Source organism: Xenopus tropicalis, chromosome 8, assembly GCF_000004195.4.
Source record: "Xenopus tropicalis strain Nigerian chromosome 8, UCB_Xtro_10.0, whole genome shotgun sequence".
Lineage (NCBI taxonomy): Eukaryota > Metazoa > Chordata > Amphibia > Anura > Pipidae > Xenopus > Xenopus tropicalis.
In genome coordinates, this window is record NC_030684.2 from 98,010,494 (window position 1) to 98,029,629 (window position 19,136).

Consider the following 19,136-nt stretch of genomic DNA (forward strand, 5'->3'; position numbering starts at 1 on the left):
ATATTTACATAATATTTCCCTATATAACGAGAATCCTAATGCTTATAGTCTGAATGTAAATTGGCTAAAGAAGCAACTGTACAAATGATCAAAATTGTCCTGCAATGAAAAACTTAGAGCTATTCTCTAACAGCCACTATGCTTCCTTAAATATATATATGTATTTGTGAAGAGGCAACTTAGGCCTAGTGTTGAAGATGCTACTTTTAAAAGCAGAATTTCTTAACCTACAGTATGGATCACACTCAAAAAATGGGCCTCCATGTTTTTTTGGCAAGGGTGCCTTGCCCCATGAGTGCATTGAAATTTCCTCCTATAAAAACTATTCATCAAAATAAAGCAAAAAAAAGGGGGGTCTTTGGGGTCACAAATTTGATCCAGTTTCCCTGAGAAAATGGTTCAGAAACATTGCTTTAATAGAATGAATTACATTACCAATGCTTTAATGGATTTCTTATATTTTGATTTAAACTATTATTGCTGGAGGCTGACAGATGTGTGTGTTGGGGGGGGCAAACAATAAATTTTATTTTATATAATAGGAGGCAGGGTATGGGCCATTGGAGGAACATGCTGGCAGTGTAAACAGGTGGCCACAACTGACTGGCCTAGGGTAGTGTATATCCAGTCTCGACTGCAATTTTTGGGGTTCTTACTATGCTATTATTATCCCCTCCGTGTATTGCTGCTGGGTTATTAGCTATGTTGCTGTGACCCAGAATTATCCTCCCCACAGGCACAGTGAGAAGCAGGCTCCCCTGAGTGTGTGAGCAGTGCCCATGCTATGGAATGAAGCGCCACAGGCTCCCTCTGCCTGTACAACACAGAGCACAGGCTGTGCACTTAGCAGCTCTACATTTCCTCCCTCTCCCTCTCAGGGAAACCGTCTCGCTTTCTACCGAGAGCTCCTCTAACCCTGCTCTCTCCTTTCCTCTCCCCCTCTCTCTATCATATCTCTCCATCATCCTTGCCTTGGAACCCCCGCTCCCAGTCGAACAGCACTGCGATTTTTGGATTCATCGGGGAGAAAGTGAGGTGCACCAAGCAGGAGAGAGAGCGCTCAGTCTGTGAGCAACAGAGAATCAGCTCTTCGGGCTCCCCAGGTGAGACGGGCTCTGAGCACCCAACCTGTGTGTGTGTATGCGAATAGCTTGTGCCGAGGGTCGGACCATGAGCTGGGCTTGGGGGGGGGGGGGGCTGGTGTGTAGAACTCGGGGACAGTTTGTAGAGGAAGGAAATGAGAGTTAAAAATAAAGCAAGTTGGACACCAAGCGAGGCAGCTTCTTTTATAGCTCCTGCTTCTAGACTTCTGCCCGGATCTTTATGCAACATATTCACTGGGTCTTTCCATCTGCCTGTAATATAGGTAGCGTTCTGGTCCTGCATAGGTGAGTACCGAGTATCACTATTGGCCCATTCCTCTCATTCTGCGTTTTTTTGGAGATCTAAAACCTGACGAGATTCACTTATTTACAGCTACCAGCCTGCTCTGGGATAGTTATAGTTTTATTTCAGCAAAAGCTTGGGATCCACATGTTGCAAATGGGGAGCCAAATGTTGCAAACTGGGAGCCACAGGTTGCAGATGACACTCCTGGAGGGAGACAGGCTGCGGAAGGCGTTGGGTTAAAACTCTTTTTCTGCACCACCTTTTCTAATATTTTGATCATTGTTTTGTGCCTTTTTAATTGAATGTGCAATAAATCAGTGTTCTTAGAAATATTTTAGGGCTAATAAAATATGCAGGCAGTGACAGTGTGAGGGGCTATTTTTTGGTACTAAGTGGCATAGATAGCAGGTTGCTTGTATGGCCATAGCATACTAATCTGTATGTGCTTGCTAGTACTAAATGTACTACCACCTTCCTCCAGTAGAGGGGGCATCCTGTATAAATCCAAGCATTTGTGCCCATTGTATGCAAAAAGAATATTTACTGTGAGTATAAGGCAAACTGGAAAACTTTGAGGTAAGTTAGGGCCAAGAACATCCAACAGATGGTTTATATGACTGGTAATGTTTATATTTAAGCAGATTTTGTAAATATATCTTCTATCAAATTTTCTTCTTTTTCTTCAGAAAAACTAAGTAAGCTTTATCAGAAAGGTCTATGTAAATACAGCCATAATCACTCACAGAAAAGCTGTACTGACTTCTCTGCCAAAAGAAACACAGGATTTCTTGTCTCCTTTTTTTATAAACATGTTCTTAGGGTATCTGACTTACTCTCTCAGAAAAATCCTTCATTCCTGGGGCCAGAGTCTACTCGGTTCTCTCCTTTCTCCCCTCTCCTGCTCCCCTCCCTCAAGAATGCTAAGAACTCCCTCCCCCATCTCTTAGGAATGTGTGATGTGAGCTATAATGGCTAGAACTGCAGCAGGGAGCTACTTAAAATGGCAGCTGCTGTCTTAAACAAATTGAGAAAGCTTCTAGGGCTCTTTACTCAGGTATAGTAATGCTTTCTGCAGAATAAATGAAGTGTTCTAGGTGGCACTAATGTGGCAAATCTATTGGCAGTAAATTGCCAAAATGACTTTCCTTCTCCTTTAAATGACCCCTTATGTGTATAAAGGTGCAAATACCTTTGTGGCTAGTATCCATTTTTAAGCTTTGCACTTGTGTTTGTAAATGATCCCTATAGACCTGGTTTGTAAATGGAAAGAGTTGTAGTCCCCACAGGAAGTACACCATGTGACTGCTGGTGTCCTAGGATGCATAGGGGAATTGAATAATGGTCAGTACTTACCAATTTTCTCTTTTAGAAGCAAACAGGTGCCTGTGACAAGCTGTCCACACATAGCTGTATTCAGTATCAATAGTTAAATTCACTGCAAAAAAGTGCCTTTATATACAAATAAAGGCTTTTTAATTTTGGAACATTAAATGGTGTTGTGAATTTAACTACTGATAGGATTTCAGTAGTTAACTTCTAGTTACACTACTGCTTCCCAATGACTTATCCAGCATTAGACTGGAGTGAGCAAGGCCCATCGGAGCTACTACCCCAGGGGCCCCCACACCCCCTCGAGTCTGGTGAGCTGACATGTCTGTGTTATGAGTCAGATATATGAAAGTCATACAAAGTATGTGGAGCTCTTAAGTAAGCTGGGAGCAAAATATAAAAATCCCTTGGAGAGTCGCATTCATCATTGGACCCCTGATGAAACAGCCTTTGTGTTGGAAGTCCCGCTTACACATTTTCCATTAATATGCCTGCAGCCATATCTGTCCCTGCTTCTCTGGATGTGAATGCTAGTGGAACTGACAGGCAGCCCCCAAACTCTACCAGTTGTACCCGAGCCATTATGATTAATTTCAGTTTTGATTAAGTACTACATAGAGCATCATGAGAGGTGTCATCATATCACAGCACTTTAGTGACTGAGACATTTTACTATATATATATATATATATATATATATATAACAAACGCTACACTGAGATTTTTTTCTCTGTGACAAGAAGTATATTTGTTTTAAACCAGTGAGATTCAAATTTGTATTTAATGTAAAATTGCAGACAATACAATGCTGCTTACATAAGTATTAAATCCCTGCCAGTGGTTGTGGCATCATGTTGTGCAGGTTCTGGGCAGCCTTTTAAAATAAAAGGATGGTGCAGAATTCAGGGAAATACTACATCAGAGAACCTTTTTAATTCTGCTATAAAAAGAATAACGCTTGGTCGAAATTTCAAGTTGAGCAGGACTAGGATCCCAAATAGAAACCCAGAAGCAAAAAGCAGAATGTTATTCAATGGCCTAGTCAAAGCCCTGATCCAGTTAATATTCTGAAACTAATAACTGAATAACTTAGAACAAACCTGCCTGGAAAAATGGGCCAAAGAATAGTGTGCAAAAAGACACGGCTCTACAACATATTGAAGTTTGCAACATGGTTTTTGACTTTTTATGTTTTCCTAACAGTACAATGTAACATTGCCAGTTCTTTAAAGTAAAATTACAAAATAGATTACAGTTTCAGTGTAGGTCTGGAAATCTAAACATAGGTCTTAATACTTTTGCATGTCGGTGTGTGTGTGTATATTTAAGACTAAAGAAGTATTTGAACCAAAAATGCATTAATGAGTAAAAAACAAGGACAGTATATTTTATAGATTCACAAGCAATTCATAAGGTGCCTGTTGGTCCCTTGAGAGTCAGACTCTTTTCGGACCTTGTAAATGGCCTGATTGATGAAAAATGTGGGTCAATTGATATGTCTGTGACCTCTGAATTTTAAATTGTTTCTGGAATTAATAGCTATCCAAGAATTATTAGTAGGCAGCATGTAGTTTTAGAGGGTGATCAGTGGCAAATGGACCTATACTTTGTTGGATGGAGAGTAAAGTTCACAACCATTGGACATGGTGCAGGGAAAATTCATCCTCTGGAGTCAGTGACCCCCATTTGAAAGCTGGAAAGAGTCAGAAGAGGAAGGCATATAATTCAAAAACTATAAAAAACGAAGACCAATTACAGGTATGGGACCTGTTATCCAGAATGCTCAGGACCTTGGTTTTTTTCCGGATAAGGGATCTTTTCTGTAATTTGGATCTTCATAACTTAAATCTGCTAAATATAATTTGAATTTTGAATAAACCAATAGGATTGTTTTGCCTCCAGTAAGAATTTATTATATCTTAGTTGGGATCAAATACAAGGTACTGTTTTATTATTACAGAGATAAAGGAAATAATTTATAAAAGTTAGAATTATTTGCTTAGAATGGAGTTTATGGGCGATGGCCTTTCTGTAATTCGGAACTTTCTGGATAACAGGTTTCTAGATAAGGGATCCCATACCTGTAAAAAGTTGTTTAGAATAGGCCATTCTATAACATGCTAAAAGTTACCACCCCTTTAACCTAACTGAACTCCTGTGGGACTACTTGGAACACTGACTGTGATTCAGGACTTATCTGCAAGCAATCCCAACGCCAGCAATGCTCATTTGGCTGAATGGAAGCAAATTCTGCCAACTATGTTCCAAAACCTAGTGGAAAGCATTCCCATAAGGGAAAAGGTATATTTATATTAATAGCTTTGGTTTGGGAATGAGATATTGGATGTTGCATAAAGAATGAAAGTATATACTGTAAATCTGTATTCTTGTACCTTTATACAGAAATGGTCATAATGTATTTTAATATCTTTATAGACTCCTTTGTTAGTCACTATATATTTAAAAATACAATTTAAGTTATCATCCTTTATTTATATAGGGTTGACATATTATGAAGAATTTTACATCAGTCGTTATGCATCTGTATGGATTATCTTAAAGAGACTGAAGGTGTCTGTGAGTGAAGGTGGTGGGGATTACAATAACCAGAACTGAGTAAATTTATGAGCAGAAGGTAATATCATTAGAGAAGTGTGGAATGGGGTCACTTGTGCTTGACTACCAGGGGGATTTCTGAGACCCATCGTGGCCCCCCATCAGCTTCCTTGACTAATGCTTACTGTTTTTGCACTTCGACCAGGGAGGTGGACACTATATCACTTGTGCACAATGCTAGAAAAGCCTGATTTCTTTTTAATGAGGTGAGGTTCTCATGGCAGAAGTGTATACAATACATGAAGTGACAAATATTTTCTTGGGGGCTGAATTGCAAAGAGGAAAGTGAACAAAGTGAGTGTTTGACAAAAGTGTTTATACACACACCTATTTCATTCTTATTATTGTTGTGGGTGGGATTTACAATAATAAGCAAAACAGGTATGTTTGAGTGGTGGATAATTATAATAATGAGCAGGCCTGGACTGTCAATCTGTGATTTCTGGCAAATGCCAGAGGGGCTGCTGTAAGATGCCATAGACAGTTACTATTTAGTGGGCTAATAGGGGGCTGTTTGGACCTCTGTGTACTTAAGATGCCAGGGCCTATTTTGCATCCCCGTCCAGACCTGATAATGAGAAGAGGCCTAAGTGTGGGCATTACAGTAAATTTGGGGGTGGGGGGGAGTTACATAGGTTGTGTATGTTGATGGGAGGGATGCAATATAGAGAATAAAGGCCTGTGTTTTTGTAGAAGGGGGTAATTATACTGGAGAGTATGAGATATAAGAATGTATGTTGGAGTGGTGCATCCATTTGATCGAGATGGGTGTATATGTATGGGCCAGGGTACATTTTAAGACTAATTGGGTTATGTAAAAAAGGGCACTAAGTTTGCCCAGAAGCAGTAACCCATAGAAACCAATTAGCAGGTTGCACTTACTGGTCTCCTGTTTAAAAACACACATCTTATTGGTTGCTATGGGTTACTGCTCCTGGGCAAATTTAGTGCTTTTTATTACATATGAGGGTTTTTGATAAAGAAAGAAATAAACTGAGGAGAGTTAGGTAGATGCTTGTAGAGGGTAATGGCATATGAAGTGATTTGAAGTGTTTTGTTGTCCTGGCATTTTGTCGCCCTGTGGCTGCGGGACACCACCATATCAAACAAAAAGGGCTGAATGTAGGTTTGTGCAAGCATTTGTATGTGTGTGGTGCCTTCAGCGAGGAATGTAATGGAGGTGTGTGTTTGGAAGTGCAATAAGAAGAACAGAAAGAAGTATGCATTGGTATGGGGATTTAATTTGTGTTAATTTGTGTGTGTGTGGGGAAGTACAATCAGGAAAATAAGGGAGGTATATGCGCGTGGCCATTAAAGTGAGAAGGATGAGGGTAAAATAGAAGTAAAATAAGGAAAATAAGGAAGGTATAAGTGTGTGGGTATTAAAGTGAGAAGGGTTGGAGAAATGTGTGTGGGAGGCAAGTACAATAAGGAGAATAAGGAAGGTATATGTGTGTAGGTATTAAAGTGAGAGTGGTGAGGAAAATGTGTGTGGGGGGGGTAGTACAATAAGGAGAATAAGGAAGGTATATATGTGTTAGTATTAAAGTGAGAGTGGTGAGGAAAATGTGTGTGGGGGGTAGTACAATAAGGAGAATAGGAGATGTGTCTTTGTATATGTTGGTATTAAAGTGAGAGAGTGAGGGCTGTGTGTGTGTAGAGAAATACAAAAAAAGAAAAGGGGAGGTGTGTATGTGTGTGGGAATACACTTAGAAATGTGAGTGGATGTGTGTGGGAGAAATGCAATAAGTAATGCAAGGGAGATATTATTTTTGTATTAAAGTAAGAAGGCTAAAGTAGAAATGTGTGGAAAGACACAAAAAGGAGAATAAGGGTAGTATGTGATGTGTGTTAGAATGGCAAGGGAGATATGTGTAAGGGGGACGTACAATGAGGAACGAAAGGGAGATTTGTTTAATTTTTTTTATTTTAAAGTGAGAATTTTGAGGTAGATGTGTGTGTGGGAAAGCACAATAAGGAGAATAAGGGTGAGGAGATATGCGTGTAGGGGAAAGTACAATAAGGAGAATAAGAGGCATATGCTAGTGTGTGGGAGATTACAGTGAGGCGTGCAAGAGAGATGTGTGTTGGAGGGGGAAAGCACAACAAAGAAAATTAGAGGCAGTATGTGTTTGGGTAGGAAATGACAATGCAGTACAGTGATGTGTGTGGGGGATTACAATAAGCAAAATGAGGTGCATGTGTTTTTTAATGTTTATGCAGTTCTTCAAGCAGCATGAATAATACCTAGGATTACTGTGTTTTTCCTTACAAGAGCAATGTGCTAAGCTAGCGTTATTGCTGCCTGGTTTCCTCTGCTCCCCCATTGCACCCTGCACGCACAGTGGGCACATAAGGCAGCTTATTGCACTCAAATTATCAATACTGAGAGCAGGACTGAGCAGCTTTACTTTTAAAGGGGTAATGTACCTTAGAACACTATTTGGGGTGGTTTTGCTTTATGTTTTACTTTATGTTTTCTTTGTTTTACTTTATTAGAAGACTTAATGATTAATTGCAGTACAAAAATAGAGCATCCCATATTAACATGTAAGGGTTTGCCAGACAGAGAAGCAATTCCAAGTACAGGGCTTGCCTTGTTCTGTTTATCCTGAATGTACATCTGCTTCACGTTTGCAAGCATATATGTAGATTGCAATTTTATGCCATGTATAAATGCCCAGGGAACACTGATCTTATGTGGAGCTGTCAGAACACATTGACTATTTTAACTTTCCACTGTGTTACAATACTCTATTGGAGTTACTGCAGACTGCGGCATCCAAACAGTTAATGGTGCACAGACAAACTTTCTCCAGATATTTAATTTCTTGTACAGAAAAGGTAAGCTTGCCTTCTCCATCAAATAGGAATATTGTTTATTCATTGGGTGTGAGTATTTTCTTCCACAGTTCTCAGTTTGCCAAAGCAAAGCACCACAAAAATTTAGATTTGCCCTAATACAGTAGAGTTTTTATATTTTTCTCCCTGCGTTAGCTTGGAAAGGGGGTTGGGCAGTTTTGGACGGCATATTTTTCTTAGGTGCAACATATTAAAATGTATGTGTGTGAATGTATATGTGCACGATATGTGTGCATGTGACAACTTGCAAGTGCATAGATAACAAACAAACAACTTTGAAAACCAGTTTAATGTTTTTTGCTGCACAGTTTGAAGACAGAACTTTGTAATCTTATAACAACTGTTATAAGATGCCATACAAAAGCCCTGCTATAATGCATTATAAAGACGCCCTAAAATTACATTATTTTGGGAATGATGATAACTTTCACTGTTTAATTGGTATGGACATTATTTTGTGAAAGCAAGCTCAACTTTATCTCTGTTTTTTCAGTTCTTAAATTTCAGCATTCTATGGCAGAGGCAATGAATAATTCAATCTGTTCTGGTTCCTCTTCCTTTGGCTAAATTGATCTTTTTGCAATTAGCAATGTTTATCTCATAATTACAGTATCATCTGTTTGTACATGTACAGTAAAATAATGATTTTTATTATAGGGACTTTGTCATCAAAACATTAAAGCACCAGTGTTAGAAAGCTGAGAGCAATATTCTGTGACGTTGTAAGTTTACTTTAAAGCAGTAGGAACACAGACAAAAATCTACAGCCAGCTGTTCCAGGTGAATCAGGTGACTACTGCACTATAAGGCAGAAATGTATGCCCCGTAGAACCCTACACTATATACAATCAAAAAATACCTTGCACTGGACTGAAAAGTCAAAAGATAGGCAGGCACTTAGTGCCTTAAATAAAGATCTGTGGAGCTAAATGATGCACAAGGGGACATCCACATACTGACATACACTTACATACCAGCATACAGAAGTGGAAAGTGTTGTGCCTGCTTTGCACCTGCACCTAGTTTGCAATTTGCCCCTTGACTTGCCATAGTAAATTTGCCTTTCTGTCCCTTTTTTTTTTCTGTCTGATTTGTTCTGCAAAGGAGTGCAGTGAAAACGATTATCAGAAAAAATTAAAGGTAAAATATTTTGTATAATAGGTGTGGCACATTGTACCCCATTGCTAAAATGGTCCTGTGGCAAGTGCTGACTGATGGAACTGGGCAAGCCACCAGATTAGATAAAATAGGCAAACTTGCAATGTTTTCTGCTTGGATTTGTTTAAATAACTTACTTATGCAAACTGGTTCGGTCTGCTCTTTTTTTTTTTTTTATTAAATACTGTTTATTAAGCTATGGAAAATAACTCCTGGCACCCAGTACATTTATTTTTGCAACTGTATCCACCCATTTAGTAACTCTCACTTTTCCAGTTCAGTTAAGGGTGCTGTAGTAAGAGGACAGATTGCATTTACCCCTGAAGTCCCCAAACTTTTGTGCTTGAGAGTTGCATTTAAAATTGGAAAGTCTTGAGGACAAGAACAAAAAACCTTCCAGGGGGTGCTATATAAGGACTATGATTGGCTGTTTCTTAGCCCCATTTAGCCAGCAGCCTCCGTTTAGCAGTAAACTTGTGCTTCCAAGCCAGGAATTTAAAAACGTGCATGCTTTGAGGCCATTGGAGCAACATCAGAGGAGCTGACGAGCAGCATCATGCTCACAAGCCGCTGGTTGGGGATCAGTTCTATAACGCATATTAAAATTACCTCCAGTATTACAAAAAAAAAGTCAGTACAAAACTAGAGGGAATTATATACAGTTATGAATGTAGGAGAAATGAGTTAGATCATATTACCCTAATAGAATGACTGTTGGGAAAACCATCTGTAAGAATAAATAATATAGAAAAAAAACAATAATATCGAGTAATCATGATTAGTAACAACATATAAAAGTAGAGTAATTAAAAAAGGAAGTTGTGATATTCTTTATAGCAGAGCTTTCCCTTTAGCACAGGATTTAGACTTGCACAGTCCAAATGGTTTCTCCTGGCACAGGCTGTCAACATCTGCCGATCAAAGGTATGACTAGGTAGAAAGCAATTTATAATTTACCACCCTACTAGCTAATTAAGCTAACATGTAAAGTTTGGAATGTTTGGTCCTTCTAAAGTAAAAGCTGTCAGTAATTTGAGAAAGCAAAACAGATTGCTTAATATTTAGATAATAAATCATAATTTCGTTATAGGCATGACAAACCTTTACATTTCTTGGAAAGGCATAAAGGAAATGTAACGTACAGGCTGTACTGATATCAATCAGCAGGGTTAGGCAACTAAGGTTGTACAAGTGCATTGGCACCTCAGGAAAATCATTGATGTGTCAGCAGCGCTATCCATTTTATAATAGGTAAAAACAGACATGTTTTAATTTTTCATGTTAACAGTTTTAGGTAAAATGCATCCTGTATGAAGCATGCTTGAAATTCAAAACATATCCTTCCGTGATGCTAAATTTAAGCACAGTTCCCCTGTGTTATTTACATTTCCTGCTCTCTTCCTGTCATACAGTACAGTAGCATTTGCATTTCTGCAACTAATAGTCACTTTCAGAAAGACAAGATTGAGTTTTTTTAATATGATGTAGACAACCTTCTTGATTCTTTTACTGACTTTTATTAAAGGTGTGAGTCACCTTTAAGTTAACTTTTAATGTGTTATAGAATGGTCAATTCTAAGCAACTTTTAAATTGGTCTTCATTATTTATTTGTTATAGTTTTTGAATTATTTGCCTTCTTTTTCTAACTCTTTGCAGCTTTTAAACGGGAGGTCATTGACTCCGGCAGCCAAAAAACCATTGCTCTGTGAAACTACAGTTTAATTGTTACTGTTAATTTTTAGTACTACCAAAGTTAGCAACCAAATAGCCTTTGAAACTCCAAACTGGCCGCCGAACAAAAACTGAAATAATTAAAAAAACACAAATAATAAAAAGTGAAGACCAATTACAAATTGTCTCAGAATATTACTTTCTACAATACTAAAAGTTAACTCTGAAGTGAACCCCTTTAATATTTCTTTGTGTTTCTGGAAAAGATTCCATTGCAAGCTATGCATTAATTATTCTCATTAGTCAGTGTGCAGCTATTGGCATAGAAAGACCCTGGTATGATTCCACCTTTTAACAGTTGTTGTGACAGTTTATAAAGCAAACTGGAAATAGGCCGGATAAGATGTTCTTTGCCAGTGTAGCACTCTCATTCTATTAGTTTGAAACAGTGAAACTAACCTGCTGGTTTCTTGGCATTTCCATGGGCTTTTGCAACATTGCATGAAATGATCTTATCTCTAGATACAGAGATTACTGTGCTGCCGAACTGGCGGCCCATGGACCCCCTCTGTGTGGCCTCTTACCTGTCTGGCTGCTGTGATATCTTACCTTTGTGTAAGATGTAAATTGCATCAGTACTGAGATTAACTGGCCCCCTGCATGATAAGGGGACTCCTCAATTGCCCTTCGCTTTCAACCATCCCTCTGAACCCCATTGCTACATACCTTAATAAAACACCAAGAGCCAGAAATGGGTAAAAAGAGGCAATTTTATTAAATAAATAGGACCTTGCCAGCCTCACCCCAAGGCAATATTCAAAGCCAGAATTCCATAAGAAATCGCTACTATGCTCTGCTCTTCCTTTCTGAAGACTTGAGATCAGCACTATGTCATTATATCCACCTCTGAGTATTAGGCTGCCTCTACCTACAGAGAGGATGGCCCCAAACTCTGCTACTAGCAGGAGCTGCATCTCCCACCATGAGAGAAGTTCAGCAGCCCTGCTGCTGGTCCTGAATCTGCAGTGCCTCGATGATAGGAAATCCAAGCAGGCTGTCACCTAGCACAAGCAGTAGTAGCGTCTGTGTCAATCAACCCACTGTGCAGTCAAAGGAGAGAAACTCCTTTCTCCCTCTTCTAAAATTTCCTGTGCGGTACTCTGGCAAGGTCCTACTGCTGCTGTGACAGATACAACTTAAAATACATTACCATATAGCCACTGTTTTGATCCAGAGGAAGGCAAAAAACCCAGCGTGAAGCCTGTGCCAATTATGCCTCAAGAGGGAAAAAATTCCTTCCTGACCCCCCTGGCGATAGGAAAATTCCCTGGATGAAGGATTTGACTTTCATTTAACATAAGACTTAGGGGCACATTTACTAATCCACGAATCCGAATCCCGAATGGGAAAAAAACGGATTGGAAACGAACATTCTGCAACTTTTTCGTATTTTTTGCGATTTTTTCGTCGCCGTCGCGACTTTTCTGCAAATTGTCGCGACTTTTCCGTCACCGTTACGACTTTCTCACGAATTGTCGCAACTTTTTCGTATTGAGCGCTCGTAAACGGCGGGCAAACCTTTGCGACTTTGCTTGATTTTGGAAGCCTCCCATAGGACTCAATGGCACTCTGCAGCTCCAACCTGGCCAAAGGAAAGTCCCAATACTGAAGCTTTAAAGGAGACATATACAATCATTTTTAACTTTATCTTAAAATGCAGTTAACACTCTAAAATTGAATAAAACAAAGTTTATTTTCTACCTACTGTTCAAGAAGGCTGTTTAATTCCTGCAGAAACGCTGAAGCCCCTCCCATTCACAGGGCTTCCGGCCAGAAGAAAGTCTCTGTCTTCAGCTAGGGCCGCCGGCCCTAGCTTCTTTCCCATAGAGACGCTGCAGCCACTGAGAGAGGAGTGGGCGTGAGACATGGGCGGGGACTTTGGTGACGTCATTTCCCTGCCCACGTCAGTCACGCTGGAGTCCTCTCAGTTGTGCAGCTCCCGGCCCGCCTGTACTGTACCTAATGATAAAAAATGTATTGTAATGTTTTTGTATTTTATTTGCTTGCAACTCCCTGCAACTTGTACTTTGTTCTGCAATTGCTGAGTTTTTTTACACGCAACTCCCTGCAACTTGTACTTTGACACCTAAACTGGTTTTTTTTGGCATTTTCTCCTGCAACAACTCCCTGCCCATCAATATTACGTTCTGCAATTGCTATGTGAGTTTTCTACATGCAACTCCCTGTAACTTGTACTTTGACAGCTAAACTGGGTTTTTTGGGACACTGTAGGATTGGATGCAGGGAGTTGTTGCAGGAGAAAATACCAAAAAACCTCGATATGAGAGTTTTTTTTACACGCAACTGCCTGTAACTTGTACTTTGACACCTAAACTGGGTTTTTATGGTATTTTCTCCTGCAACAACTCCAAAAGTAAAGATCAGGCAGCAGCACAGGACAGCTATGTGCAGACTGGTAACTGATACACAGACAGGGAGGTGGGAGGTGCTTCCCTGCTACAGCAGAGTTCAGCCTGTCTGTCAGTGCTGTGACCATTTCCTGTGCGAGAATGAAGAGACACTCCCACCTCTCATTTCAGCTTAGCTTCAGAAGAGTGAAGATCTCTCTGCAGCTCTGATATAAAAACGATTTTAGGAGATAAAATGCATTCAAATCGTTTCTTTTTCTGCAAGATTTCATTGATTGAAGAAAGATGAATCATATAACTGAATATGAAGGTGATATGAAATGTCTCCTTTAATGAATCAGAAACTTTCGTACTCGGCGCAACAGTACGATTATTTCGCGACGGCACCAAAAAAGTCGCGACAATACACGAAAAAATCGTGACGGCGACGAAAAAGTCGCAAAAAACTATCATAACGAAAAAACGCATTCGGACGCTTTTCGGACGTTCGTGGATTAGTAAATGTGCCTCTTAGAGTTTGTGAATCATGCGTAAAAAAAAAAAAATTGGACTTAACCAGGTGTCAGAGGTTCCTCTGTGCTTTGGACCTAAATGTGCTCTCTGCACCTGTGAATTAAAGGTTTGTAAATTGACATCCTTGCCACCCTGTATGATAGCCATAATAGCACAGATACAATGCATATGCAGCATTTACAAACAATAATGTATTTTGTACCAGCATTCTTAGTATCTAGTGATCATATTTGGAGGGCACAGTTATGCTCTAATACCCTAAAAATTCTACTATTGTGGGCAATAAATATGGCAAACTACCGTGAATTTTTTAGTGATGAAATTAGCCCCCATCATTCTGATATTTATCTAAGCTGACATTACAATCCCTTCACAAGATCAATTTATTTGTGGCCATGGTTGCCTTGTAGCTGCACTACTTTTATTTGCAATTGGTGCCATTTTTATGCATTCTCCTGCTGGCAGGGCTATACAAACCCAGACCATAAGAAGCATTGGCACAGGTAATGGTATGGTTGCTGGCACTGGGACGTGACATGGCATTTGCAGCAGTATGCTTAAATAGCTCATATTTTATCTAGGCTTTACTTGCTTTTTTATTTTTTAATTCAAGAATCAGTTATTCTTTTGTCACATCTTGTAAAATCTGATTAGCAGAAGTCTGAACTAAATATATATATATAGAGTTAGCATATAAATGTAGGGCTTTTCAGTGTAAGGCTTAAAGATTATCTCTGTATTTAAAACAGCCTTTTGGTTCATTATTTTATATAATTGTGTTTTTACTTGCATGGAGCCATGACATTTTTACTTGTGCAGTGTCAAAAGTTGCTAAGTAAGCCCAATAAATACAAATATAAGTAATTCAGGTGGCAAAGATACAGCATTGTCAGATTTTATGGCCTATGTTGGACTTTAACAAGAGTCAGTTGATGCTGAGCCAATATATATATCAAAGCACTTTGAAGTGCTTTCAGTTTGCACTATAGTCTATCTGTTGTGTGAGCTATGCCAAAAAATGCAATGAAAACAAACCATCAGTCCATCTGAAGGACTGATCGTAAAAGAGCCTTAAGGTGGCCATACATGCACCTATATTATACAAAACAAGATGCATGTATGGTGGGAGACTAGGCAGCCAATATTGGCAAAAGCCTTGGATATCGGCCATCTAGCTGATTTGACAGGATGGAAAATTATCCATCCTTTATCCAACCTTTATGCTGAATAGTCAGATACAGGTAGAATATTTTTTTTTCTTCCTGCATATCTGACGATTCAGAGAAAAGGAACAATCTTTATGGCCACCTTAATGTAAAGGCACTGGACAGTGCCCACACTCACCTGCATTTGAAGTCATGGGGCGGAGAGGAATAACAAGCCAGATTAGATGATCAGTATATGGATTTGAATAGTTGAGTTTGCTTATTTTGGGCACATATTTTGCAGTGGCTAGCCAATTGTGTCAAAGTTGACAAAATTGGCAGCAGAAGTAATCCCAGAATGGAAACAGATATAGAGCAGTAGTCAAGGAAACAAAATACAAAGCCTTATTATAAGGGATCATATTTTTTCTTTCAGTAACTGTAAAAAAATTCTACAAACCATTTCAAGAACCACACAAACCACCACCCATGTGGCAGTGGTGAAGCCACATATGCCACTTAACAGATCTTCATGCTTATGTAGCCATACATAGTCTTTGAGTGTAATGTGGTTATGTTGTTATTTTGAACATAAGGGAAATCTGCTGCATGGGTAAATACAAAATACATATTACAATGAGGTCTTGATGAAGAAAATAGGCAATCTACTTAAGTGTAATGAGAGTGATTTATAGCGATGCAGGAGGAAAGTCAAAGGAGACTAGAACATGTAAAGGTAAACAAAAGTCCAGAATTGGATGGTATTTGTCCCAGAGTACTTAACAAGCTTAGCTCTGTCTTATCACTATTCAAAAAGGGATCTCATTCTCAGCCTGAAGACTATATACCTGTTAGTATGACATCAGTGGTACAAAAACTTTTGTGATTTTCATTGAAAATCTAGCAAATTATGTTCAATGTTGATAAGGGGTTATATACTAAATGGTAGTGTGCTGGGGGTATCACTAACCAAGAAGGATCTTGGGATTTTTGTTGATAACAAACTGTGTAACTCTAGGCAATGCCACTCAGTGGCTACTAATGCAAATAACGTACTGTCTTACATAAAAAGGGTATTAACTTGAGGAATAAAAACATAATTTTGGCTGTTTATAGGTCCCTGTTAAGGCCTCCCCTTGAGTAAGCAGTGCAGTTTTGGGATCCAGTCCAGAGACATGCAACTAAACTGGTAAAAGGCATGAAAGATTTTAATTATGGGGGTAGACTGTCATGGTTGGGTGTATTGTCTCTGTAGAAAAGGTGCTTGTGAGGGGGACATGATTACTCTCTAAAGTAAAACAACCCCACTTTGGCATTTCTTGAATTACTGAATTCAACTTTTTTACTGCAATTTGAGTCTTTTTAAGTTAAAAAACTCAAATATAAAAATTGGGAATCTAAAAGCTGGTGAGTTCATGTACAACCCAATACAAAATTAAAGCTATTTTGCAATTCAATTCAAGTTTTCAAGATTACTTAGAAACTTGGCAGACCCATTTAAAATGATGGGTAGAAAGTGATTTCACTGAGTTTTTGTGTAATATTTTTATGTAATCAAGTTTTTTTTTAATTTTTAACCACACATTTGAGATTTTTAAGTTTTCCAGGTTTTTTGAATTAGAAATTTTTTTTACATAATATTTTTGCTGAATCAGACTTCCAAAGTTCAGTCTGTACTTTTCAAACAATGTACTTTACAAACAAACACAATAGTACTAATTCGCAATAAAAAGTTTAGAGGAATAAAGGTGAAGATAGTAAGGAGCATAAGTTACCAGACTTAAGGGGGATGAAGTACTATAGGGAGGGCAAACGTAATGGGCGATAAAGATTGGCCCTTCATCATCTGTTGCCAAAGATATACCTGTAAACCCGGTCATATTGTAAGCTTTGGTAAAATTTGTTGTGAATGTCTATTTACTATCCCAGATGTACAGTACTTGCAACATCTATGGGATGACTTAAAACAGTGTTTCATGGCCATGATGTAATTTGCACTTAAGAATTCACATGTGGGAAAGACCATATAAAATTTCAATTTCCCTAAGTTGTTGACAGCAGCTTAAGCAATTTCAATATTCTTACATTCTGTCCCCCCACTAGAATGACGGAAGTAATGAACACATGTGATCCTGCAATGGAAGAATTTACACTAAGTGCATCAGCTGGTGCAGAAGGCCATGCTGTTCAGGTAAGGGCCTTAATATTATTTAATTGCTCCATTCATATATTTACTTTTGGTACAACGATGTCTGCATCATAACTAAAGATGCCCTGATTACATTCAAAGTTATTTTGCCAGTGGTTGCAAATGAACATGCCAAATAAAAACCATTGCTAAATGGTTTAGCATTTCTCATTTTTAATACACACACAATTACTTACAATAAATAGTCTCAAACTGAACATTTGTTTTGAAGATCTAATGAATCACATAAATATTGTAATTGTTGCAAATTATTTAATTGTTCTACAAGTAACCTGCGTTTCAGCTCAGATCTCATTGTAAATAATTGTGCTTCTGAGTTGTTTTGCAAAGAGCACCTGAAATTCAGTTCTTTTTGTTTCAAACTGATCTCTTTAAAGAAATACTGTCATGTGAAAACATGTTTTTTTTTCAAAACACATCAGTTAATAGAGCTTCTCCAGGAGAATTCTGTATTGAAATTAATTTTTCAAAAAATGCAAATAGATTTTGTTTTATATTTAATTTTAAAATGTCACATATTCTTTATTTCCCATGGTGCCACAGCCACTGATGAGCTGCAAGTTGGAGTGATATCAGCACCCTCCCAGCAGCTCATCAGCAGAGCAATGGGAAGGTAGCAAGATTGCAACTCCCAGTAAATATCAGAAGAGCACTCAACAGTAAAAAATCCAAGTCCGGCTGGGGACTCCTCCAGTTACATGGGAGTAGGAGAAACAAAAGGTTACCTGAAAGCAGTTCTAATGTGTAGCGCTGGCTCCTTCTGAAAGCTTAGAATCAGGAACAATGCACTGAAATGGCTGCCTACACATCAATATTAACTAAGAAAAATACATTTATTGGTTTAAGAATATAATTTTAAATGGTAAAGTGAATTATATACTATGGAGACAGTGTTATTTAGAAATAAAAAGTACACCATAAAAATCATGACAGAATCCCTTTAACTGGCTTTGATTTTGTGTAGTATGTATAGATACTTTTGCAAAAATGAACATTAAAACAAGGATTTAGAAATCCAGATTAATTATATATCTTCTTAGATTTTTCCAGATACTCATGAAAAGCACCCAAAGCTGACAAAACGATTACCTTCAATAGTGGTAGAACCAACAGAATGTGGAGATGTGGAAAGTGGTGAACTTCGCTGGCCACCAGAAGACCTGACTCCTGATGACAAAACCCTAGCTCGTGATCAAAGAGACTCAAAATCATTTCCAGGGCAGCATGCAGATGCTGAAGGTATGAGGATCTAATTATTATTATAATATTTGTCTACTTGGTGACTTTTTATCCAGTTTTATAATAAGAACTATGGTTCCTTTAGTATGACAGCCTGCTTTGGCAATAGAATTGGAAGTTATGATAAACCAAATTAACCTGCTGGGTTGGGGAAATTAATTGAGCATCTAGGTGTTTTTTCCTGCTCCAAGTGGCAGCCAGGAAATTAAACACTTTAAGAATTTCAGAATTTGCCCTTTAGAACATGGGTTTAGGACAGGGATACACAACTTGTTTCTTTTCAGTGTCATAAATATTAATTGTCTTTCTTCAGAAGGAAATTAATGTAGAGTTCGACAAGCTTCTCTGAAATGCACTGTAAAGCTCCAACTGAACAGCATACTTTGTACAGAATCATGTTATGTCCCTTTGGATTGAGATCTAGGCGCTACATACTGCATTATTGAAGGCCAATGCAGAACTTTTGGTTTCCACAGTGTGGGAACCTACTTTTATTGAACTATATATCTGTAAATTCTTATTGTTGTCTCTGATGGATCTGGGCATACTGTGTGTACCAATAGGGAACATCAGA

The 19,136-nt window shown here is 38.5% G+C and overlaps 1 protein-coding gene across 4 annotated transcripts in view; it reads left to right on the forward strand.

Annotated features, from left to right (window-relative positions):
- Positions 1-668: 668 nt before the first annotated feature.
- Positions 669-19,136, forward strand: part of LOC100498371 (protein LBH-like) — a 40,239-nt gene continuing 21,771 nt past the window's right edge. The window contains exons 1-4 of one of the 4 annotated variants that reach the window (XM_031891399.1): positions 744-1,103; positions 5,219-5,353; positions 17,218-17,305; positions 18,364-18,562. In XM_031891399.1, coding sequence (XP_031747259.1) covers positions 5,343-5,353; positions 17,218-17,305; positions 18,364-18,562 — 298 coding nt within the window. In that variant the 5' untranslated portion in view covers positions 744-1,103; positions 5,219-5,342. Of the gene's footprint in view, positions 1,104-1,254; positions 1,389-5,218; positions 5,354-5,454; positions 5,541-17,217; positions 17,306-18,363; positions 18,563-19,136 lie in introns of those variants that run through there. The other 3 variants (XM_002937992.4, XM_002937991.5, XM_012969542.2) reach the window with 3 other exon arrangements.